The sequence below is a fragment of the Eulemur rufifrons genome, chromosome 10 (assembly GCF_041146395.1).
Source record: "Eulemur rufifrons isolate Redbay chromosome 10, OSU_ERuf_1, whole genome shotgun sequence".
In the NCBI taxonomy this organism is placed as follows: domain Eukaryota; kingdom Metazoa; phylum Chordata; class Mammalia; order Primates; family Lemuridae; genus Eulemur; species Eulemur rufifrons.
In genome coordinates this window covers 17899839-17925841 of record NC_090992.1, presented here as the reverse complement: position 1 = coordinate 17925841, position 26003 = coordinate 17899839, and the positions used below count along the sequence as shown (strand labels likewise).

Sequence of the window (26003 nt, the reverse complement as noted above, 5' to 3'; positions counted from 1 at the left end):
TTGATTGGGCAGGAATATTTATTTTCATTTAGGTGGGCTGTATGGAAACTAACTCTAACCTCCAAGACCTGTTCTTGATCACCCTCATTCATGTTGCAGCTCAGAACAATGTATTACTATCATTTTTCCATATCCAAAAATATTTCTGATTCCCATATTACTTTGTGCAGACCCAAGTAACATTAAGTTGTCCCTGTGTTTGGCAGGTCCCATGGAAGTGTGAAGCAGCCTGGCATATGGAATAAGAAGGGAGTGGTGGGGCTGAAATTGAACTAGAGAATATGTGCCCCACTGAAGGCATTCAGTGTTATACTATAGACAGAGAGATGGACAGACAGACAGACATAGTGTTCTGCATGGTGTAGAGCTGTAGGGTTTGTGATCTCCAGCCTCAACTTATTTTTAGTCTTTTTTTTCCCCAAAACCTTCTCCCTTGATTATCTCATCTTTGCCTTCATAATAGCCCTGGAAGGGTAGGTACATGGGACTCCATTTTCCCCACTTCACATTGGAAACGAGCATTAAAAATTCAACTTAACTTGTTAGACGGAGCCAGGGAAAGGGTCCTGGACCACCGGTCCTGGCTGTTCCTCCACTGGCCTTTCCATTTACTGCTTTCTCACCCACTGTATGGCACCCAAAACCTCCTTCCAACATCATCCTTGCACCCCATCTTCTCAGCAATGCCTAATCCAAAACCATCTTCTCTCTCCAGTTGCTGCTGAGCTCCACTTCCCCAGGCAAAGTTCAGCGCCTCCTTCTGGGTTCCCGTGCAACGGAGAGCAGACCCCTTTAATAGCAGCTACCAGGTTGACACTAGAGCCACCTATTTGCATGTCTGTCTCCCTCACTGAAGTGTGAATTCCTCAAGGGCAGAGGCTGTGTCTGGCTCCATGTCACGTTCCTTTTGTCTATCTTAGCTCCTGCCATGTGGTCAGCCCCCAGTGAATACTGCTTGAATGAATTTGAAATGTTAGTGTGCACCCACACACACACAGACACACACACACACACACAACACAGCAACACAGAGAAGTGTTAGAGCCAACATCCCCATGCTAAATGCTTTCTCCATCTGCATGCATCCACAGTGCCTGATTGGCAAGTCATTTGATGTTAGAATTATCCTGAGTCGGAAAAGAAAGGGTAAGAGAAGCTCTGGCCTGTCAGCAGCACTTAGGTTGCTAGAAAATGTGCATGCCAGGTAACATAAAAGTGCTGGGGAGTCTTTTTTAGAACACTCAGGTGTTGTTTATGTGGTGCCAAGCATCTTTTAAAAGGTTGAAAAGAGATGAAGCCACAGAGAAAAATGCTACAAATAACATTGAAAACTTAAATGCTAGAATATTTGGGATTTCTTTGATTAACAATTAATAGCCTGGGATGTGCATATGGACCACATTCCCAAGGCTAAGATTCACCAGGGACCAATTTATTGGAAGAGAGACAGTCTCTTTGGATGCTCCCTAAGTGGCATCTTTTGCTTCACATAAATAAACTTGGTTTCTCTCCTTCCACCTCCTCCAGAACAAGATTATATGAATTAAAATCCACAGAATCACTTTCTAAAGACAATTGTGCCTTATCTTGAGGGCAGTAAAGGTGCAACCTCAGAGCATCTCATGTTGGAATGAATGGCACAAGTCATTTCATCTTATATTTATCCACATGTGGATTTCTTCTCTAGCATCCCCTCCAAGGACCATGTAACATCTGCTTGAATGCCACTACCTACAGGAAACTCACTCCTACACAATAAAGCCCATTTCATTTGTGTACTGGCCACAACACTAGAAATTCTACCCTTCTATTCACCCAGACTGTTTTTTCTATCTCTTCTATTCCTTGGCCCCTGTTCTTCCCTCTGCAAACAAACAAAATATATGCCAACGTCCTCCTGCAGGACTGGACTGTGTAGACTGGGTTGAGTCTGCCCCTGTGCACACCAGACCCTGCCTGTACAAGTTTCCAACTCTCCTGAGAATCCTAGTTTCCTTCAGACGTTTGCCTGACTCAAATTTAACACCTTCCCACCACCTCACCCATTTACTTCTGAATGCCTTCAATACAGATGTGCATCTTGAAATGTTACTGCATCTATGAGTACGTTCTGACTATATTTTTTAAAGTAGAAATTGAAGAAGTATAGCTTCTCTGGATCAGAACTTGGACTTCCATTAGTGGTTCATTCGGACCAAACACATCCACTAGTGTCTCATGCAGAGCTTATACTGACGTGAAACTCCCGAAGCCTTTTTTATATGTACTTCTGTGAAATAATATCTCCCCATCTAGTACTAATTGGTTTTTTTTCTTTCAACCTAAGTGTAGAACTTTACACTTACCCTTTAGATTTCAGTTTGGGTCCTTTGGATATTTTTTGGATCTTCATTCTCTTTTCCAGAATATAAGCTCATTCTCCTAGCTTTATGTTCTCTACAGATATGATAAAAGATGACTGTTTCTATGCTCATTCTCATGTGTTTTCTCAGTGCACATGCTGAGCATGCCCAGGAACAGAGCCCTGTGATATATCATTAGGAATATGCAGAAGAATAGACTTCAGTGGGCTGCGATGAATGGCTGAGTGGGTTATGAGAGTTGCTTTAGTGTTAAACAGTAGGCCGGGCGCGGTGGCTCACGCCTGTAATCCTAGCACTCTGGGAGGCTGAGGTGGGCGGATCGTTTGAGCTCAGGAGTTCGAGACCAGCCTGAGCAAGAGCGAGACCCCATCTCTACTAAAAATAGAAAGAAATTATATGGACAGCTAAAAATATATATAGAAAAAATTAGCCGGGCATGGTGGTGCATGCCTGTAGTCCCAGCTACTTGGGAGGCTGAGACAGGAGGATTGCTTGAGCCCAGGAGTTTGAGGTTGCTGTGAGCTAGGCTAACGCCACGGCACTCACTCTAGCCTGGGCAACAGAGTGAGACTGTCTCAAAAAAAAAAAAAAAAACAGTAAATGCATAACAGTGTCACCATAGATCTTACCCTGAGATTGCAAACTCAAGGGCCCATAATGACCAGTTAGGCAATATGAATGAATGAGGTAGCCAAGGGTTAGTAAGGGGGAATAGCGGGGCTTGTGGTAAAGTGGAAAGTGCATATTTGAATCAAAAGCATTAAAATTCAATAAAAAGGAAAGACACCATTTTGTTCAAAATAATGTATGTCTCTGTATGTCAAATGAGGACAGCGGGCTGCCCCTGAGCCAACTCTGCACCAGAAAGCAGCGTTAGACCAAGAAATGCACTTATATATTCCTCCTCTGCAGACAGCAACCCCCTTCGCCTAAAGATTTCTTGGATAATCACCTCCGTAAAGCAGAACTGAGCACTTTTCCTCTTTGGCTGGTTGGTAGGACATTGGTTTACTAATTGGTGACTTCTTGTTGGAGCTGACAGTGTCACTGTTATTTCCATTTATTGTTGATGTAAATACTCAGACAGCTCCGTTTCCTGGCTGAGGACTCTGGGAGCAGACTAGACTTCTTTCCCTCTTCCCCCCATCCCCAGCAACCTGCTGTGGGTGATCCCGGTACTGGACAAGATGGACCACTTAGATCTGGCTTTCTCTAAGGCCGTATTGTACATTGTGCTAGTTTCCTATTGCTGGTGTAACAAATTACCAGAAATTTGGTGGCTTAAGACAGCACAAATTTATTCTTACAGCTCCGGCGGTGAGAAGTGCAAAAGCAGTCTCAGTGGACTAAAATGAAGGTGTGGGCAGGGCCGCATTCCTCTGGAGACTCCAGGGGAAAATCTGTTCCCTGGCCTTTTCTAGCTTTTATAGGCTGCCTGTATTCCTTGGCCCCTGGCCCCTTCCTCACAGCATGGCACCCTCTGCTTCTGCGGTCACGTCTCCTCCTTGGACTCAGATCTCCCTGCCCATCTCAAGATCTTTAACTTAATAACATCTGCAAATTTCCTTTTACCATGTAAGGTAACTAATAGAGATAGGAAAAAAATCCCAGGTGTTTTTCCTACTCTCACACAATGAACACAACACTCTGACATCAGATTCTGATGTAAAAAAAAAAAAAAAAAAAAAAAAAAAAGCCAATTTTTTCCCATGACTGCCCCTCACTTCATATGCCAATCGCAAGTACCAGATTGTGACCTGGGCTTCTGACCAACTGGCTATCAATGAGGGTTTCCATGATCCCCTCCATGGGTTTGATTAGTTTGCTAGAGGGGTTCACAGAACTCAGAAATATTTTACTTACATTTACCCATTTATTATAAAAGATATTACAAAGCATACAGATGAACAGCCAGATGGAAGAGACGCATATGCCAACGTATGAGAGAAGGGGCATGGAGCTACCATGACCTCCGGAAGCTCCCCAAACCCTGTTCTTTGGGTTTTTATGGAGGCATGAATGATTGCATCATTGCTCATTGGTGATCAACCCAAACTTCAGCTCCTCTCTCCTCCCTGGAGGATTGGGGATGGGACTGAGAGTCCCTATCCTCTAATCATGCCTTAGTCTTCTGGTGACCAGTCTTCTGAAGCCATGGAGGGGCCTCCAGCCACCAGTCATCCCATTAGAACCCAGAGAGCCCAAGGGTTTTAGATACCCAAGGGTATGCCAGGAAATAGGATGAAAACTAAATATATATTTCATAGCATCATGGTAACATAGTCCAAGGTTCTAGGAATCAGGACGTGGATGCTTTGGAGGCCATTATTGTGCTCAGCACACGCATTCTGCGTCACCCAAGACCAGGTGGAGGGAAGAAGTACTCTACTGTGTAACCCTCATTCTAACTGGCCCAGGAGGCTGGGGTGGTGAGTGTGGGAGGGTGTTTCATTGAGAAGGGGCATTCCACTAGGACGTAGGTGACAGTCCCATTCTCCCCGCGGTACTGGAATAGAAGGCAGAGACCGAAGATGGAGCCCCCTCCCCTGAGTTCAAAATTTAAAATAAGAAAAGTCTGTCTTTCCTCCTCCCACATTTAACCCTGAAATGATCTAACCCAACTGAGAGCAAGCAAAGCAATAAATACAAAACAGGAAAAGCCTGGTAAATCAGTTCCTGGGGGCCACTCTGTAGGACGGGAGCTGCAAGGCTAAGACTTTCTTGTTACTTCGAGAGAAACACTTCTCCGAAGCACCTGGGCTGTGAAGAGAAGGCAGGACCCTCAGCCAGTATCCAAGGGCTGGCTTCCTTTTGGTTTTTTCCCAATTAGCTTGCAAGGAGTTAATAGTAGCTCTGTGGTGCTGGATTCAGGGATGCGTGTGACGTAGATGAGATTTGGCATTAAAAATGCTAAATAATTACAACTCTGAATTTTCTCATGTTCATTCACGAAGGTGTGATCTTTCCCACCTAGTGCTATCACTGCTGGGGTGCATGAATCACTAATTGTTACCCTAATCCCAGGAGGTAAATTTCTCCAAGGAAAGAGCAAAGGGCAAAGCCTTGAAACCTACTTAGGAAGAAATGTGTCAGTCTTCATAGAGATTTTCAGTTCCCAAACTGAAAATCATGTTGAGTGGAGTAAGTGGAAGTTTCACTGGGGGGTGTTGATCAGTGGGATCAGTGCCGGGTAGGGAGGAGGGATAACCTCTGTGAGAGCCAGTTTTATCTCAGTTTGTCCTCTGACCCAGGAATTCTGAGTCCCGCAATGAAGTTCTTTGTCTTGGAAGAGAAGCTAGAGGGCTGCTTGTGTGCAGAGTCATTGATGTATTTTTTGAAAAATAAAATTACAAAGCATACATTTCATATATGTCTGTATATGTCTATATCCAAATTTATCATAATCACCAAGGATTCGAGACGAGAATTTTTATAGTTCCAAGCGCTATAGAAATATTTGTTAAGGTGAGCAAACCTGTTATCTATTTCTCTTCTAGATATTATCCATCATCTTGTTTTAGGGTATAAAAAGTTTCCCTGAAAGCCTTTCGGTTTTGGCTTTGGATGTAACAATACCAGAGCTCGAGGGTAGACTTTTGACTATAAAGAATAAAAAAGTTCTGGGGCTTAAGCTTTGATTGAGGACATCTCTGTCTTTGTGGGAACTGAAACCGCAAAAAAGAAATCCTCTGGTGGAGACTTGCTTGGGTTTTTCTGCTTGGGACAGCTGGAGACTCCTGCAGGCTCCCTTGCTTGGGAGGGAGAAGGGGAGGAGGAGATGGGAATAGGAACTCTGTGTTCCTTCCTCCTCCCTTCATTTCAAAATGAAGCCAAGGAGTTATCGTCTCTTTTAGAAATATCTCAAACTGTTAGAGTTCCATCAATTGATACTGCCTTAATTAACTCTATGCTTTTAAAAAATAGGGAGAAGAATACTAATATTGGCAGTGTATTGCCTGTGTCTACCGTGCACAGAATGTATCCATGCCATGATTCTCACCCCTCCCCCCCCACCATATCTTTGATAAACTTAATGGAGAACCAGCAGCAGGGGATGCTTGAAATGATATTTAAATTACTTCAGAAAGGCTTCCAATTAAGCTATTGAGAAATGTGTATATGTGTTTGTTTTAAATTGTAGGTAGGTGACTTGCTTTTCAACTTTCATAGGGTTTTGCGAGTTTAAGTCGAAAGTCGAACTAATAAAAGCTCAATTGAACTTAATATATTATGTCAAGATTTACAGTAACAAATTATTGTTTTTCAGCTATGAAGATATCATTAAGCATATGCCAAGCAATCAGCACATGACTGTAATAGGTTCATGAAGGAAAGGCTTTTTCTAATCGTATTCAGTGGTGTTTTTCCCAAGACAGCAACAGCTTTTATAAAATGATGGTTATATCTTCTCATTATAGAATCTAATCTCCCCAAAAGACATTCAGCAGCTGCAAAATGCTAGCATCTTTTAGTTGTAAATTGTTTTTTATTATTTATCCCTATTTAACTAAAGAAGAAACGGCCATCAGATGATTTAACAAGACAAGAATTTAGTGGTTTTAACATTTGACAGCGCCCAATTGTTAGCCCATGCATTGATCTGTTTAGATCTGGGCTTAATGGTAATTGGTGGGTTTTTTTTGTTTGTTTTTTTTTTTTTGCTTTCCATGCATCTATGTACTGTGTAAGCTGAATATGAATCTTCAGAAGACAAATCCACATGATGGACTCTATCCCTCTGTAGCAAGAAAAGTGTAGCTGTGTGTGCTCTTTGTAGAGTTTAATAAATTGCAAAATTGGACAAAAAGGAACACAAGTGTCCTGTTGTAAGTGAAATTTTGATAGTGGGTGTCATTACAAACTGGATTTGTTACCCACAAAGTGGTAGAGGAAAGTCAGAAGTTGGACCCCTCTGTGTGATGGGTATTATGATTTACTGGAGCACGTCTTGCTGCAAATGATGCTCCGCAGTGGGACACAATTTTTGATTCTTAAGAAAGTGATCATGCTCTGTTTGAGACTGTTCTGTGGAATTTAAAAATAAAATGGCACTAATGAGTTTTCGCATCACTCCATTGGTAGAACTCTCGGGGGACAGCCAACCAATTTAAATAAATAAGGTTCCATAACCCTATGGGAGTTTACAGGGATGAGACATCCATTTTAATCGAGGCTTAGTTTGAGAGGAGGAAATTTCACTCATAACATACTTTTAAGTAGATGGCTACAGTGTGATTTTGCAGGGTTGTTCCTTTGCTGCTGTTTTAAGGCAAATGTTTGCTTTTCTTTACAGGACTTGGCATATTTTCCTGGAATGGTTGAAGCAGTTTCTCCACCATTAATACTGCATGCCTTTCTAGAAGGGTGGGCCACTAAGAACCAATTAAGCAACTATTCCATTCCACAGACTATTGCAATTTGCTTTCCACTTATTCTGTGCAGACTAAAGTTGTATATTTGTGGCCATTTCCTAACCAAACTTTAGATTTTCAACTTTATAGATAGAAATACTTCTTCCGGTTTTGTGATAAAATAACTCAACAACAACAGAATTCAAATAAGATCCCCACCCCTCCAAAACAAAAACCTTATTAAGCTTTACATAAATAGGCATTTCCCTGTCATGATAACAACTGGGGATGTTGTACTGTTGTGAATCTACATTTCTACTTATTCAATAATTGTACCCGTTATGCTATTTACCATTTCATTTGTATTATTTATATATCAACCGAAGGGTATGAACACTAAAAAATAATTTCAGATCACCTATCTTCTATTTCTTTTTATTTTAAAAGCCCTGAAGATATAGTTCTCCTATAAATAATAATAAAGAGGCACTGTATTAATATTTCAGCAAAGATCTCCACCTAGTCACACTCATAAATACATACTCTCTAATATATACGCACACCCCTCCCTACAAATTAACTGTGCCTGGGGCTTGCAAGAAAATCAGGTCAAGCTAAAGGAGAAATCAGAGAACAAGACCAAAATTAATTTACTACTCTATGCCACATGTGAATACGAGTTTGCAGGGGGAAAAATGGCTTATTTGGGGGACCATTCCTATCCCTGTGTTATGTTGAGAGCTTTTAACTCTGAGGTACGCACAGCCTCGTCTAGCCTGGACAGAAATGAAAGTTCAACTCTCTCAGCTTAGATTTTATTAAATTTCATTAAGTCAGATAAAAGAGAGCTGCCTGCCTTGTCAGTTCTGTTCCAAAACATCTAACAGCCCCTTTTGCACCTCTTTCTTCCTAGAAGTAAAATCGTGAATAAAACTGTGATTTGCCTACCTGTCTGAGAAGGGTTTTGTAGGCAACAATTAGGATCATTTTCAAATGTTTAGAATGGTTTGAAATCCAGTGATGTCTTTTATGTTATGCTATGTGTTAAGGCAAGCACATAGCATATATATGTAAATACAGTAGGACCGATGATTCTTTAACCATGTGTATTCGTGAATCACTGTTGGCGCCTTTCTCTCACACCTGCATTAATCCATCCCCAAAAGATATTGGCTTTACCTTTGAAATGCAACCAGATTCTGATCTTTGTCACTTTTTTCACCACCACTGTCACCCCAGCCTAAGCCCCAGGCACCTCTGACTTGGGTTATTGCAACCTCCTTCTAATGGATCTCTCTGCTTCTGCCCTTGCCTCCCTTGGGTCTGTTCTCAACACAGCGACTATTAATAAAGCGATCTTGCTAAACCGTACATCAGGTCATGTCACTCCTCCCTCAGAGTCCTCCAGCAGCTTTCCGTCTTGCCCAGAGTGAAAGCCAAAGACCTCGCAGCGCCTTGAGAGCCCCCCCTCTTCCCTGTCTCTCATTCCATTCCAGGCTCACTGACCTGCTTGCTATTCCTGGAATGCACAAAGCATGCAGCCAACCTGGAGCCTGTGTTTGTGCTGTTCACAGTGTCCAGAATGTGCCTCCCCCAGACGTCAGCACGGCCCCCTCCCTCATTTCCATCGGCTCCCTGCTCCAATGTTATCCTACCTGGGAGGTCTTCCCTGATGACCTTATGCTCAGCACCACCCACCTCTTGCCGTTCCCTAGCCCCCTCACCTTTCTCTGCTTTTCCCTAGAAACATGCACAAATGTAGCTTGTGTTTACATATGCATATATGTGTACATACGTATTTGTGTATGTTTGTATATGTGTGTCTGGTCTGTAAATATTTATTTTGTGGTTTTGTTATTTGTTGTTATTTTTGCCATTATTTATGTATTGGTTATCCTCTCTCCCCTCTAAAATATGAGCTCCAAGAAGGCAAGGATTTTGGCTTCCTGCTTCATAGCCCCAGTCTATACAATAAAGCCAGACATGTATTAGACACTCTCAGAATGTATGTTGGAAATGGAAAGAAGGAAGGAAGGAAGGAAGCACAGGAATGAGGGAGAGAGGGAGAGTAGAAGGGAGGGAAGGAGGGTTGGTTCGAGAATCTCTTTTTAAGGCTGGTCTAGGAACTCTGATGGAAATTCCCTACTAGTCTTTTTACCTTTCACGCAATCATTTATTTTGACTTCTCTTATGCTGGATAGAAACTATGTTAGTTTAGGTACACATGTGCCAACTCTTTGCTTAAACAAACAATGTGACTAGTTTTCAAGATCATAGAAAAAATAAATGGGACCAGAGAACCCACCATTCCAGTTTCTGCCTGGACACTGACTGGTCACTCCCTCCAGCCCCACTTTGCCAAATGAGTCGAGGAAATGCATCCTTACCTCCCAAGTGAACATTAATTACTGTTTGCAACATGCTTTGAGATCCACAGATGAAAGCAGTCATAAAAGCAAAAAGTGTTATTACATTGGGAATGGTTATAGACTCTCATTTAGCTCTGGAAACCGATCAAGCGGGAATGTTGAATCATGAGACTAAGGTTGGCCAAATATTACACTTGTTATAATTAATTTGAGCTTAAGCTTCAACACAGTGACATGTTTCCTTTAAATAAAGTTAAGTCCTCTAAGGATGCATGAATCTATATGGGTCTTAATTTCCAGCTGGGAACTAAAATTTTTCAGATGTGCAGAAGGCAGGGAGGCAAATGTGTCTCTGACTTCTGGTGAGGCAGAGAGAATATCTGGGCAACTGCTTACTTCTGAGACATCTTCTTCATAATCCTTGTCTCCTTTACCCCATGGGACTGTGTCAAGAATGCTCACAAAATTATGGGGATTTAGAGCTGGAACTGAATTTAAAGGGCCTATAATCCTACTTCTCATTGAATGCCAAAACATCTCCTACTGCCTTGCTGACAAGGGCCACACAAGACTGGAAAAATAATCCCTGTGCTGAGGAGCTTGTTATCTTGCAAGGATGCTGATTCTGATGTTATTCAACAACTGTTGTTATAAATCTCTTTGCATGTTTATCCACTTTGTCAACAAATATTTATTAATCATTTTCTGTGTACAAGTGCTTTGTTAGGGGCTTTGGGAGATGTTGAGATTAAAAACGACAATGATGCAGACTCAACAACCACCTAGAGCAATGCCCTAGCCTAGGAGAGAACCTGAAATGTAGTGGTTATTCAATAAACGTGTGGTGAGTGAATGAATGAAAGAGTAGATTACACTCTAGAAAACAATAAAGTACATGCCTAAGGAAATATAATACCAGGTAGAAGGTGTGTAAAGGAAAGGCATAGATAAATGCAATAAATATCAAGCTGAATTTGCCTCCTTTTGCTAGTACTGACATCTGAACCAACTTATAAAAGTCCATTTCTTCTTCCATGGGTTGTGGCTCAATTATGTGAGGATTGCTACAACTTCCTTTACCTCTTTTCCAGGCTAAGAGTTGCAGGGCCTTGAACCTGTTATTTCTAGTGCATATGTCAATCTGAATTTCCTCCATTGGGCAACTCAGTATCTCAACTAGGCTCTTAAGAGGCCAGCCTAGAATGGAATGGAACAACCAATCCAGATGTGCTCACCCCAGCAGAGAGTACATTAGGTCTCTCTTTCCTCTGACCTGGACATGCTTCTCATACTATCTCATCCTGCATTAACTATTTGCTCATGGACCCCTTCTCTCCTGGGACCCATCTTTGCATCTTGAGAAAACCCAGTGTTTCAAAGAACATAGTCTGGAAAACAAAAGTCTAATGTTAAGTGTGTCATCTGCAAAGTGAAGTGGTTGGTTAGTGATATTATCTAGGGTTCCCCAGAGCTAGCATGCAATGGATTTTATCCATAGCTTTCGTTAACTTTATCTGGATCATTCTATGACTTTTGGTAAACTCAGGAAAAGAGCAAAGTGATAACCAGAACGCTATTCTAAATAGAAGCGTGGCAAAAGCAATAAGCAGCAGGACAACCCCAGCTCCAACTTCCAAGATGTATCTGGCATGTGAGAACTGCATAAATTGTGAAACAAATGAGCTGAGAGCCACAATTGTCTCTGTTCCACATCTGCACAATGTGGCAAGTTTTCATAAGAAGAGAAAAAGACTGAGCATTTTTGCATGTGTCAATTGATGCCGACACTTCAGTCATACCGCTTCCACCATGATTGCATTTGTGAGTTGCCCACACGAACCTGTTTGTTCATGCTCGAAATGACACATCATTGCATCACCTGACATGCAAATTTCCTCACTCACCTTAAGTCTTTCAGCATTTCAACCCTGGTTGATAGTGACTTCTTTCTTGGCAACTATGATTATGTGGAAACAATGTCAAAACAAATCCTTTCCCTTTTCACCTCCTGACAATCACTCAGTGGTATGTCTATTCCGGAGTCTCTGCCGGTGTCTGTCTTTATTTACTCCCACCTTCCTTCCTCTCTCTCCTCCATGGCATCCCTTGCCTAATTGAAAATGCCCTCAAGAAGTTGGGCAGAGGCATTTCAGGGTTGGAGGGAGTGGGAGGAGAAAGAACTGGCTCCTAGCGCATGGTGATGTTTCAGAACCACGGAGAGCGGTACCACGTGTGGAGACCTGGGAAAATCCATTTACTCATCCATCACCTGTGGTTTGGGGGCCCCATTTGGTCCTGTGGGGGAGATGACAACTCTACAAAGAAGCTTTGCAGTAAGAACCGTCCTCGCCAGAGCTTGGGAGCCAAGCCTTACATCGTCACATACAAAGAACAGATTGCATCTGGGCCCGGGTGCCTGTCCTAATGTCAGCCGGCTTGGCATTTACCTTCCTTTCCCAGGCTGACCCATGAAGATGGGGCAGGCTCTGGGGCATTGTTCTAACCGTGCAAACGCCGTGGCCATTGTGTCAGCATGGGAGAGCTGCCGGTTCCTTTCCAGCCCAACGCTGTAATTTTATCAACTCTGGCTCAGAGAAACCTATATTTATAATGCTAATTAGAAGGGCACACATTTAATTTGAGTGGAAGACTATTTGTATCTCGCTGAGCCTGATAGCACAGGGCTCAAGCGACAGCAGTCAGAGGCAATGCGGGCCTTTCTCCCTTCTCCAAGTGTTTGAAACAGGGCTTACTCTTGCCAAACAATTTCTCTGTTGGATTAAAAAGAGCGAGCAAGGGAGAGTGCTGAATATGCTGGAGCTCAGAAAACTTTGCGTTTATCTCCTGCCTGCATAATATATTTCTCTGTGCACTGAGAAAACATGCCTCTTATGTTATCTAATTGTTTCCTGACACATTTAGCAACATTTCACACTCTTTAAAGTGACGTTAACATTGCTGACACTGGAGGTACTTTCATTAGATGGGCTTTGAATTGTAGCCAGGATTCACTGCAGGTCTTCAAACAGGCTTGTAAAAGGCGAGGAAGGCATTATTTATGAAAATAGAAACTTGGCCAACAGTGCCCTGTAGGTGTGTATTAATTTTGCTGACTCTAGTCAATTTAGCATGTGTATGTATGTACATGAGCACATGTGTGTGGACACACATAAAAAAAAACTTCTTGTGAGCTGAACTAAGACAGCTTCATTGTCCGGCAGACAACGAGGCTGCGTGGATATCACGGGAACTTCTGAAACATCCCTTTGTCCACAGTTTTTCAGCCACAACTAAGGAATGCGCAGTTTCAGACATAAATCAGTCACTTCACAGCCAGTCCCGAGGCTGAGTAAGCACGTGGCTGATGTATATAGTCAGCAAGATTGTCATGCTCCCAGGTGTGGAGTTCATTCTCCTCCTTTTTCTCCTTTAATACTTTCTCATGCCCACTAAGGACATTGTGTGTGTGTGTGTGTGTGTGTGTGTGTGTGTGTGTTGTGTGTGCATCAATGCATAGTTTTCCCTGGAGAGCGCTGTAAGTGAGCCTTCAGAGAACCGTGCTCTGCAAGCACCTGCGTCTTCGGGGCCTAAAGAGAGAAATTGGAAGGTTCACTCTGACCTCCATGAAGAAAGTACCCAAGACTTGGCAAAGGTGGGGAAGGTGCAAGTCAGGTTGTGAATTTCTGCTAGGATACAACCTCCCATGTCATCTTGGCCCAGTTATGAATCTCCATACTTGTCATGAGAACGGGATATACTTAGAAATTTCAGGCTGAAAAAGAGAGCTCACTCCAGATTATCTAGCAACCTCCAGCTAGACCTGCCCTTTCCAGGTAGCCTTCCTGCCTTACCCTAGTTAGAGTCGGTTCCTCTTCTCTCTCTGCGTCGCTAACGTCATCATGACGCTCTGTGGCCACGCAATGCTTAATCAGAGAGATCTGAATCAGTGTCTTGACTTTGCCCGTTACTTACTGTGTGACCTTTGTCAAGGCCGTTGATCTCTGCAAGCTTCAGTTTACTCATCTGTCAAATAAGGATAATAATAATACTTGCCCGATAGTATTGTTGGAAGGACTATATACATTAGTCACCATGAAATGTGCTAAGTACACTGCCTAGATCATCATGAGTGCTTGAGAATGTGCATGAATATCAGTCTCTTCCACCACAATAGGGGCCCCATTGTGGCTGAGACCATGTCATCACATTTCTTACAAGTACTAGGTGCTGTCACGCCATAGTTCAATAGCATTGCATGTGCCGACTGAGGCCTTGAGAGGACAGGAAGTTTGCTGGTAAGTGACACAGATAGCTAGCGGCTAAGTAGCCACAAAAAAGAATCCTGATGGCCTAACTCCTAGGCTGGTACTCTTTCTAGTTATACTACCCGTGGGGATTATTCAGATATAAGGCAATGATTTTCAAACATCTGTTCGGGGGAGGAGTAAACCAATGCATATGCCATCCACGTCCTGACATCCGTGTCAAACTAAGCCTGGTACCAGTCTAATTTATATTTTCAATCTAGTTTCAAAACATTTCTACATATTTGAGGGGGAGCTTTTCAGGCTTTATATTGGCTCATGGTGGGTAGACTCCCAAGGCATCTAATCTTGAGCATCTTATCAAGGACCACTCAGTGAAGAATGATGGGGTACCGTGAGTGTGGCCAGCAAAGAGGAGAAATAGTTCAGGCATCTGCTGCCTAGAGCCCATGTTTTATCTTTGCGGTCCCTAAAGCACATAGGAAAACACAGCCTTACAATTGAGAACTATTTGCTATCTGCAGACAAAGCCTTTGAAAGGAAAGCTTCCAGTAACGAGAATGAAAACAATTGCCATTTGTAGAGCACTTTACCATTTGCAATGCACTTTCATCTATGTTATTATTTAATCCTCAAAAGGTCCTGGAAGGAGAATAGGACACTTATCTCTTACCATTTTTGTGCATGATAATAATGCTTACCATTTGCTTCAGAAAGTTCATATAAATGTGTCATTTAATACTTATAATAACCAGTGAAGTATATTTATGTGCATTTCACTTATTAAAGAGTTGAACACAGAAAAGTTAGATGACTTGCTCAAGGTCACCCAGCAAATCAATGACAGAACCAAGATATGAAATTTATTCTGGTATCAATACCAATCACATTGTCATAGCATCAATTGGTACCTCGTCATTCCAAATGTAATTAAATTCTGTCTTCATTTTCTGTGCAGTGTGGTATGAACTCTAGAGCCAAAATGCTTGGGTTCAAAATCTTCCTCCCAACCAACTTATCCCCTCTGTAGTTCAGTTTCCTCATCTTTAAAATGGGGATAATATTATATAACCTACCCCAAAGAGTTCTTGGGGGATTAAATGTAATGATTTATGCAAATGGCTTGGAAATAATTCTTGGTGCCTCAGAAGGGCTCAGTCAATCTGACCAAGTGGCAATATGGTTGCTTCCATGTACCCGAAATCGCAAGAAGTGAACATAAAAATGAGTAGGATACATTCCCTTGCATCACAGAAGATAATTTTTCCAAGGGAGCCCTTTGAAAATTAAGTTTTGGCATGGGAATATAGTTTCTTTAAATCTGTCTCTAGCGGTTTTCCCCCAACGAAGCTCTTATAGTATAGGTCTCAGGAGGGCAAGGAAGCAGTCCAGAGTGTCTTGGGCATGTTACTCAGAACAGAGACAACTCAGTAGGTGACTACATTGTCCACACAGCTTAGCACTTTCATCTGCAGGTTTTAGATAGTGTTGGGTCACATCTCCCAAGGAGCTCTCTAGGGTGAGAAATTTTCATAATTAGAGTAGAATCACATCTTACACAGGGGTTCTTATGAAGAAAGTGGTTCTTGAGCCAAGTATTGAAGGTCTTTAGGAGGAGGTTGAGACTACCTGTTGGGGGTGGGGGGCACACCTTCCATACACAGGGAGGGATAGGAGGAGGGAAAAATTCACATTCTATACATACTCGACAGTTGCTTTGGTGTGGTTAGAGTACAGAGAATGAGGGGGTCTGGCAAGGGGTAATTGCCATGCAAGAATTTGAACTGTACTATGTAGGCAGTGGAGAGTCTTGGGAGGGTTGAGAAGAAGGAGCACGGCCCGAGTGAATTAGTGCATTCAGAAAGATGTTGATTCTTGTATGAAAGGGAGAAACACGCTAACGAAGGATAAAGTAACTAGAAAGCTAGAACCGTAGCCGAGACAGTGCTGTCCAATGTGGTAGCCACTAGCCACATGTGGGTATTTAAATTGAAGTTGATTAAAGTTCAATAAAATCAAAAATTCAATCCTCAGTTGCACTCGCCACATTTCAAGTATTCACTGGCCCCATGCATTCAAAATTGCTGTCATAGAACATGCTCCTCAACACAGAAAGTTCTGGATGGCATTGACCAGAGCACATCACCAAAATGATAATGCCGTTTCAGCTTAGAGGAGCTGGGAGGTGTACTTAAGGCGTCTGTCAAGCAACCGGGAATTTCTGGTCAGAAGATATTTGAGAATCCGTTGCCTTCTGATAAACAGTTACGTCACTGTAGTTATAGTGGGTTTGTGTCTTCCTGAGAGGAAGCTGCACAGACTCACTGCACTTCGCCTCATGAAGACGAAAGGGCCAGCATTAGCTGAAATTACAGAAATCATATTATTTCAGAAATAAACTCTACTCTCCATCTACAGCCTGATCTATGTTTGACACCTTCCAAAGTGCAGTGCTGCTGGGAAGTGTGAGATACAAACACGCGGGGTGCTCGGGAGATACAGTAACAGTACCCAGTGTAGAGGGCCCCAGACTGTGAAGACAGTTCATGCTTGAGTTCCAGCAAGAGGCCCTTTGACTGGGGCGAGTCCAACGGCACGCCGCCCTCCCAATAAATTCTGCATAATAGCTCCTGTGCAATCAGGATAGTTTTGCCAGGGCCATCTGAAAGCGATTTGTTTTCAAGAAAATGCTTAACTGGGCTTTAGTGAGTTCAGTGAAGTGTGAGTGAAGAGGGCAATTAGGTCTTCTGCTGTAAAAATAAAAACTTTACGCGGGGTGATGTGGAATAGAGCAAAGCCAGTCAGGCTGATACTGCCTCATTGAGAAGACATAAGAGGGCATAATGAAAATTCCTCAGGTGAGGTTAAATAACCTAAAACTGAGAGGGAACATTCTCCCCTGAATCTTCTGCCTCCACAGAGGAGGCCCGACTGTCTCTTGACAAACAGGTCTCTCCCCTCTCCGGAGAAAAGTGTGCTGTGACTTCCCTCAGTGACAATTTGACTCACTTGGAGGAAATTATCCTCTCTCTAACTTACATTTCCCAGTGGCGGTTAAGTTTATTTGCTTAGTGTTTTCTTGGGTGAGGGGAAAGAACTGACTAGATCAAATTTTTTACTTCCAATACCTGCTCAATGCTTATAAATTGGAGAAAAAAAGAAGTTACTTAGAATTTGACCATGGAACATGAAGAATATTCACTTAAAGCCTTCACGCATACTAACCCAGGGTTTCTCAGCCTCAGCACAGTTGACATTTGGGGTGGGTGATTCTCTGCTGTGAGGGACTGTCCTGGGCATTGTGGGATGTTTTGCAGCATCACCGACCTCTGCCCACTAGATGCCAGTAGCGCCCCCAACCAAAATCTCCCCCGACATTGCCAAATGTCCCCTGGGGAGCAAAATTGTCCCAGCTGAGGATGACTGATCTGGTCTAACATTAGCACTAAGTATTAGCAGTCTGCTACCAGGAACATGCATAGGTAGTTAGATACATAGGTTTATATAAATATATTATGATATAAATATAAAATATAAATGTATATGTATTTTAATTTTAAGATGTTATATTTATTGGGGGTAATTTTGCATTGTACAATTATGATTGAAACTACTGACTTTGTTCTTTTTTCTTTTAAGATGAAGGCAAGAAATTGAGCTCCCCAAGATAAATATGGTTATGTAAGGCCCAGTGCCAGTTAGAAGGTGCTCTGAGTTCCTTCTAATGCTGAGGACAGAGAACTGCTTATAGCATATGCTTGATTGGTAACAAGTAGACAGCCATCTGCCTGCATCTCTTCCCCACTCTTTGATGCCCACAATAATCTTATAAATAGATTAAATACTTTCCATCATAAATGGTTTCTCTGGGACCCCACAGGTTTGATTTCTCATGATTTAGTAGGAAGTGAGTCACCTTAAGCAACATAAGAATTTTATGATTCAAGAGGCAGAAGACCTGGAATCTATTTCCAGTTTTTGTACTAAATAACTGTGTGGCATTGGTCAAGTCATTTTCCCACTTGGGCTAGGTGGTCAGTTTTAAGGAGGATACTTTTGGTTTTAAGTGACAAGAACCAACTCAAACTGGCTTAAAGAAAAAACAAACAAAAAAGAGGATGGGATGGAAAATAAATTGTTCATGTATTGAAAGATTCAGGGCCAGGGTTGCTTCAGGCTTTGAAGGACAGATAAAATCGGATAGGCTACGAAGTCAGGAATGGAATGCATAGCACAAAGACAGAAATAAGGTAGGCATGACGACAGAAATGAACATTTGCAAAAGAGAAGTAGGTGATCACATGCATTGGAGCCCTTTATTTGGGGCAGAGGAGAAAATGAGAATGAGTTGGGTTGGTATGACAAAACCATCCAATAGGTGAATTTGAGTATAAGGCAACTCTAGGTTTAGGAATAGCCCATCGTAGTTGGTGACAATACACAAACCTGAGTCCAGATCTTGCTTCGGAGCATTGGGTGTATCATTCACATCCCTGAGTCTCTGGTCCTGTTGAATAACGGACAGTGCTCTTGTGGTAATTGCGCAAGGGGCATAAGTGACGTCACCGAAGCTGGTGTTTAGCACATAAAATAGACTAAGCAGCTGTGCTGTGGCTTCACCCACTTTCCCTGTTGTGGTGCATAAGATCAGCTGGAGGCAGGGAGTCCGGCTGCGGTTGTCAGGGCACCCTGCTGCAGAGTAGCCATGGCTGCCATGCCCCAGTGCCCCCCTGAAGCCCATCGTACCTTAACGAAGACTGTCCTGTCACACAGCCCTCTGCAAACTAGGCAGGGCTTGAACAATCTGATGCACTTTCCTGAAAAATACTCCTATGAAACTTAATGGCAAGTAGAACCATCCTCAAAAAAAAAAAAAAAAAAATCATTGAATGCAAACAAAAGGAGAGCAATATCTCAGGGACTGAAATTATTTTTAAAAGTAATGTAAGTTTTTCTCCCTTTTCAATTCCTTCGAAAATAGGGGCTTCATAAACCCCAAACATGTAGGGGAAAGTGGATCATTTCATCAAGCATCTGAATAAATAGCAGGTATTAGGAATTATCATCAGGACAATTGTTTAAATCCTCTTGTTTGAATTTAAAGTTAAGTTGTTTAAATCCCTTTGCCTTTGTTGATACAGTCCTTTTGCAATGCTCAGCTTTAACACAAAAGCCATATTTTTATTAAGTTCTTAAACTTATGAAGCCACAGAGGATTTTCAATTTTTGACTCAAGAATTTCTTTCTGTCCTTACAAATCACTTATTGTGTGTGAGCTGGCACTGTGGCTATTTCCAGGAGAAGCCCTGTTTCTGCCCATAACTAATTACCTCCACTAGGATGATTTCCATGGTGTATTCCAGAAAAGGACCCATGAGTTTGGGATTCACATCTTGTTCATTTGTTAACCATCACTCTTGTGTAATGTAGGAAATAGTAGAATGAGCCATTCAAGGCTTGAGCTTTGGAGTTGTGTGACCTGGGTTCAAATCCTCCTCTGTTACTTGCTAACAGTAGGATGTTAGGAAAGTTAGTTCGACTAATTCTCAGTTTCTTTAACAATAAATGGGGCTGATGATATTACTTAATTCATAGAAAAGTCAATGTTAAAAGAGAAAAATATATGTAAAATATTTAGTTAGTTCTTAGCACAAAGAAAGATCACATATATAACTGGTAATGAGGTCGTTGAACTTATTATTTTGGAGGCAATTATTCTTAGTACTGTTTTTTTTAATGTCTTCTGAGCATGCCTCTCTGCTCCACCAATATCCTGACATCCTGTCACTACATAAATCAATTATGTGTTGCCTACACCGAACGTTTTAATATCTGCTTGCTATTAATCTGTTGAGTGAAAAAGAACCAGTTGCTTTAAGTGAATTCTGGGGATTGATCTGCAACATGCCCTCTATCATACATTAGTGACTATATTAACAATGGTTGGGCAGAGCTGCAATTTCACTGATATTTACTGCCCTGGGGATGGAAAGGAGACTGTGGCCCTTTGAACTTGGGGAACTAAGTCTGGATCCAGATCAATTTAAGGAGCAAAATGGTGCCATAATTGATTGAGTCAACGGGAGGTAGAGCAATGTGGCTTCAACCACAGATGGTAGAGGACAAAGTTTTCAGGTGAGACTGGAACAGTGATGAGTGAGGACCTGCGGCATGTGTGTCAAATAAGCACTACTCGTCTGCCACCTCCCCACCCACTTCCATCTCCACGACATTTCTAATGGATGATGTCACTGTTTCCCACTGAATCCAGGGCTTCCTTGAAATTCTTCTCAACACAGCGTTCCAAACAGCCAGTACCAGTCTGTCAGAGTTAGCATGAAACTGCTTTGCCTGGCTACGGGTCCTTTAATCAGAAAAATTTCATGAGTTAAAACTGCCATTGAATCTTATTCATTTGTCAACATATAAATTAGCAAAATTTGTATTACCTGCCACGTTTGAGGTCATGGGGAATCCAATCACACAGATAAGTTTAGTTAGACTTCGATTTACATGGGAACCTTGGAAAACACACACATACACAACCACATACACACAGGACCGTATAAGTTTAATGAATGGCATATTGCTGCCTTTGCATGTTTCCTTTTGCTTTCTAACAGATCGATCAAACCTGGTTTTCTGTATATTTGCTGGAGACTCTAAAACCATTAAAAATGGAACTTCCAGCATGGTTTTAGGGTCAGGGGACTTCTGTAGTATATAAAGTGGGAACCAGGTAAGTGCCTATCACCTGGTCACATGCCCATTCCACACTATGTATTTCTGCAAGAAATCTCGGTCTATAAAGTGAGCCTGTATAAGTTCCAGCTTTCTCCCCTGTACTTTGGAACCTGTTTGTGTCTGTACAGATGGTCTCTGTCAGTAGGAATAGTCAGGGGGGAAAGTGGAGCATAAGTGAACAAAATTAGCAAATGACAAAGCAAATAGAGAACAGCATAGCACTTGATTGGGGGCAGATCTAGGAAGTCTGAAATTTCCCAAGTAATGGGGGGTCCCAGCAAGCAGAGTTGAAGGAGCTACCAAAAGCATGGACTTCTTAGGAGCAGGGAAATAACAGGAATCCAACAATTCTGTGATGTGTATTCTCAATGCACTGAAGTAACCCCAGTGCTTTCATTGTGTTATGACTGCTCTTCCATTGTCTGTATTTGTATAAATTAAAAAGCAGTTCTGTCTGTACTATATGAAATGAATTCATGCTGAACAAAATTTCAAAAAGTTCACGTAAAGAATGATTTCACAGCAACTATCATATCAGGCTCCTGGAAAATTGCACTTGAACTTCAGTTCCACCTCAGTCACTCAAAGGAATTTAAAAATTGGCTTCCAGCCATCCTTGTTCTCCAACATGCAGTTTCAGATATGCCTCAATAACACAAACTTTAAAGCCTATTGATCGTGAGTTAAAATCTGCCCCTACCCGAGCCTTGCTGCTAAGTGGACGTCAGTACCGACTTCACAGTGCCTTGGTCAGGATTCCTCTGTGTTCAGGAGCCTTGAAGAAGACAGAGGGTAAAATTGCTATGAAGGAACCACTTTGAACTCCATAACAAAATTACGAGACAAACTTTGAACTCTGTCAGACGATAGCTGCTGTAAATGGTTATTCAAGGATATGTTTCCTATTTGAAATCTGAAGAGTTCCTTGGAATTGGGAGATGGGAACCTGAAAACATGCTCTCCCATAAACCATCCCCCTATTTTTATGTCACTTCTTCCCTTTTTGTCACCATGTCGGTTGGGCAAGCACCATGTCATTTGGGCAAGCACCATGTAGAGTGGCTAGAGGGTGAATTTTGGAATAGACAAACCCAAGTCTGGCTCCCGGCCCCTGGCGCTCAAGTAGCTACACAGCTTAACCTCTCCGTGTCTCAGTTTCTTCATCTATGAAATGGGAATGTATTATCTCATTTTATGAGAACATATAATAATTCTACCCTCGTAGGGTTGTTTTGAGGATTAAATGAGATAACACATGTAATGGGACTAGCACAGTGAGTGGCAAAAAGTTATGGTATAATAAACACCAGCACTTAAAATATAAATAATAACAATCGTTATCAGGAGAGCTGTGGGAGAAGGTATTGATTAGATGTTAGCACTGATTGTGTTGAAACTCTGATGTGTTCAGTCTACCTTTGCCCGAGCATCTGGCAAGACTGTCATGCCTTATGTGACTCCCAAGCAGCTGCAAATGAATTTAATTTTTCAAATCAAACTCCATTTACCCCTTGATCAATCTTAGAGATGACTTGTCTTCATTGTTATTGTGTTACTGGACAGGCACCCCTAGCGTTTAAGCTTCAACAGCATCTTGTCTCCTGTCTCTTTCTGCCACTCCCATGCTCAAGGGGCAATAGGCCAGGCTAGACCAGTGTCCCTTTTCTCTTCCCCCACAAAATCATGTCATCACACGTCACGATCTGGCTCTTTGTCACATTGTACAGAAATGGAGTATTTACCATTTCTGTACAATGGGCTGGGCTGTGATCTCTCTGAAGGCAGGGAGAATGTGTCATTTATTTTTGTATCCTCAGTGTCTAGCAAAGTGCACATACCTTTTATTGAACCAAACTGGCCTATAAGTAGCATTTAATGCACTGAATAATAAATCGGGAAATGCAAATATAAATGTGACAACAAATATTGACATCCATTGGAGATATCTGAAAATGCCTGTATCCATGTAGTACATCTAAAAGCAGGAAAACACATTTCTTTAGACTCAGGCACTTCTTACCTGAGTTGAAATGCTAAACTGATTCTCAAGTTTGTTTTCCCAATATCCCACCCTTCCCTCCATACCCCCAGTTCAGGGCATACCCTGTGGGCTCATTTTCCTGCGCTTCCTCGATGAACAAACCAGCAGGCCAGCATTGCAAAGGCCCCAAGACGTAAAGATGCAGCAGGCGAGAGTACAAAGGGTGATTATCCTCACCTCGCAGTTTGGCTGCCAGGAGCTCCCTGCCATGAGAAAAAGAGGTTGCTGCAGCCTCTGGGTTGGAGAAGAACTTCCTGACCCAAGGGCAGCTCCAAGCCACGGCCCAACATCTAACAGACTGGCGGCTGCTCCTCCTGGCTGGAGTGGCTGTGCTTCTCTTTGCAGAAATTCTCCCATGGTGTCCCAAAAAAACCATGTGATGGAGAGCGTGAGGGTATTGGCCAACTCTTTAGGATGCAGATATGTCACCCTTTCCACTTCTCTTCCTCTTCTACCCCAAACTAATTAATTTGCTTTTAGCCTACCTTATTTATATGTTCATTCATTCAGCAGGTGCTATTCTTTAGGAAGACATTGGGGATGTCAGGGTGAATGGAACAGAAAAGATGCCTGCCTTCAGCTGGTAACGAGAGCTATTAAGAAACTGAAACAGGCTAATAGGCTAGAGCGGGTAGTTGGGCAGCCTTCAAGAAGGAAAACATGGAAGGTTGACTGAAGAGAAGAAGCAGGTTTGTAAATACTGGCAAGGTGGTAGGGACAAGGGGTGATATCCCACATAGCGGGGACAGGAAATATCAGGACTCTGAAGGCGCAATGGCTTGGCGTGTTCCAGCCTGGAAATAAAGAAGGCCTTGCTGGCTAGAGAGTAAGGGGCCACGTGGAGTCTTGGAATAACCGCTAGGAGAAGTGAGGTAAGAGAGGCAGCTGTGAGCCAGAGTGGGCAAGACAGGTATGTCATCGCAAGGAGCTTGGAGATCTTTCTACAAATCATGGGAAGCCACTGGGGGGTGCTGGGCAGGCAAGTGACACAACCTGATTCTTGTCTTTAAATTTTCCTTCTGGCTGCTGTGGAGGAAGTATGGGGACAATGTGGAATAGACAGGGACTGTGTCAAGAGTGGAAGCAGGGGACCAGCAAGGAGCTAGTTCAGGGAGAGGTGGTGGGGACTTAGATTAGGACTGTAGCAGGGGAAATGGAGAGAACTGGATGGTTTCCAGGCAAATTCCATTTCGGCTATGTAGACGGCTCAGGCCCTTTTTCTAAAATATGCGACTACCTATAGTATGAATTTGGATTTTTGGAGAAACATCAAACCACTCAAAAAAAGAAAAAAAAAACACACATATCCGGAGCATTTCATTTTTTTTTTTTTTTTTTTTTTTAATATTTGTATTGTGAGCTGGTTTCAATGTAACTTTCTTGGGATGCTCTCATGACACTCATTGCTGACCTTTGACCCCTCTGTCCTCTTTCCCAGGTCGTCCCATTCCACCTACATCCTCGTCTAGCCTCCTCCCATCTGCTCAGCTGCCTAGCTCACATAATCCTCCACCAGTTAGCTGCCAGATGCCATTGCTAGACAGCAACACCTCCCATCAAATCATGGACACCAACCCCGATGAGGAATTCTCCCCCAATTCATACCTGCTCAGAGCATGCTCAGGGCCCCAGCAAGCCTCCAGCAGTGGTAAGGAAACTCCGTGGTGTCTCAATGTGTGCTGTTGCGTGAGTGCCATTCTCAATTCTCCAGCGAAACGACAACTCGGAAACAAGGGCTGGGGAGAAGGTGGTGTGGGGAGCGTCACGGTGAAACGCATTTGTCGTTTTGTGGCGTGGCAGTTCCAAGATACATTTGCTGGAGGTCACAGTTACTGAAGAGGTTTTGCTTATCTTAACAGGGTTTGGGCCTCCTTCGGTGGAAGGAATTTGCCCACTGCTATGTGTGTGAGCACGCTGGTCTCAAAGGCGAAGTGCAGAGAGACACTGGAATGTTGAATTTTGTATTACTGTGGTTCTGGTCATAGGCGGGTGACCCTGGACACCCTCACACACCTGATTTGTGTGTGTCAGATCCCTTGTTTTTCAAAAGTTGGCTTCTGACTTCTTCCTTGCTTGTTTAGATGATTTTTCGATTAAAATGTGTTCCCATAACATGAATACCAAATGTCTTGCCAAGTCTGAGATGTTTGGGGGCTGACCTCTCCCATAACCCTCCACTTGTGCGGCTTTGCTTGAATTTAACAAGCTGACCATGTGGTACTATGGTAAATACTGCCTCTAAATCCATGCTTTTCATTTTAGTTTTCACATTCATGGAACAGAAGGACTGGACACAAGGTTCTGTTCCACTTTTGAGGATTTTGTGGCCGCTGTCTCAACTCTCAATCTCTATATCTTAGGGGGGATTGCTCTGGGCCCAGCAATAATCGTGCCTTAGTTTGATGTCTCCTGTTGGTGATATGGTCACATGAATGTGTGAATGTAGGAGTGGGCAATATCTAGGGTTTAAGTATCCATGGCCCAAGGAGAGATATTTGCCGAAATTAATTGCTCCTGACCCAAAGGCTTTGGAGTTATCTTCTGAATTGGCCACTCATGATGTTCATTAACATATCCCATCAAAAGCAGTACAAAGTTTTCCATGCCAAGAGTGTTCCTTGATGAGGTTGTGTTTTGGCTCCATCCATGAGTATATGCCACCCACTGCTGGCCTCAACCTCTCCAATTAGAGAGGACCTCCCAAATACATTTAAGATGACTCATTCTGGAAATGGAATGATGGACTGCTACTTATGATGGCCCATGCCCTTCTTCAAAGCCAAGCCTGATATATTTAGTAAACTCATATTCTTTTTCAAAAAAAATTACCTAATCAAATCTCTCATCAAATGAGCAATCCATTGTTGATA

The 26003-nt window shown here is 42.5% G+C and overlaps 1 protein-coding gene across 11 annotated transcripts in view; it reads left to right on the top strand.

Moving 5' to 3' along the window:
* Positions 1 to 26003, top strand: part of TENM2 (teneurin transmembrane protein 2) — a 1169384-nt gene that overhangs the window by 806331 nt on the left and 337050 nt on the right. For 5 of the 11 annotated variants that reach the window (XM_069483866.1, XM_069483867.1, XM_069483873.1 and 2 more), the window contains one exon: positions 24572 to 24781. The exons of 2 other annotated variants lie outside the window; for them this stretch is intronic. In XM_069483866.1, the coding sequence (XP_069339967.1) occupies positions 24572 to 24781 (210 nt within the window). Of the gene's footprint in view, positions 1 to 12473; positions 12496 to 24571; positions 24782 to 26003 lie in introns of all 11 variants that reach the window. 4 more of the 11 variants (XM_069483875.1, XM_069483874.1, XM_069483870.1 and 1 more) reach the window with 1 other exon arrangement.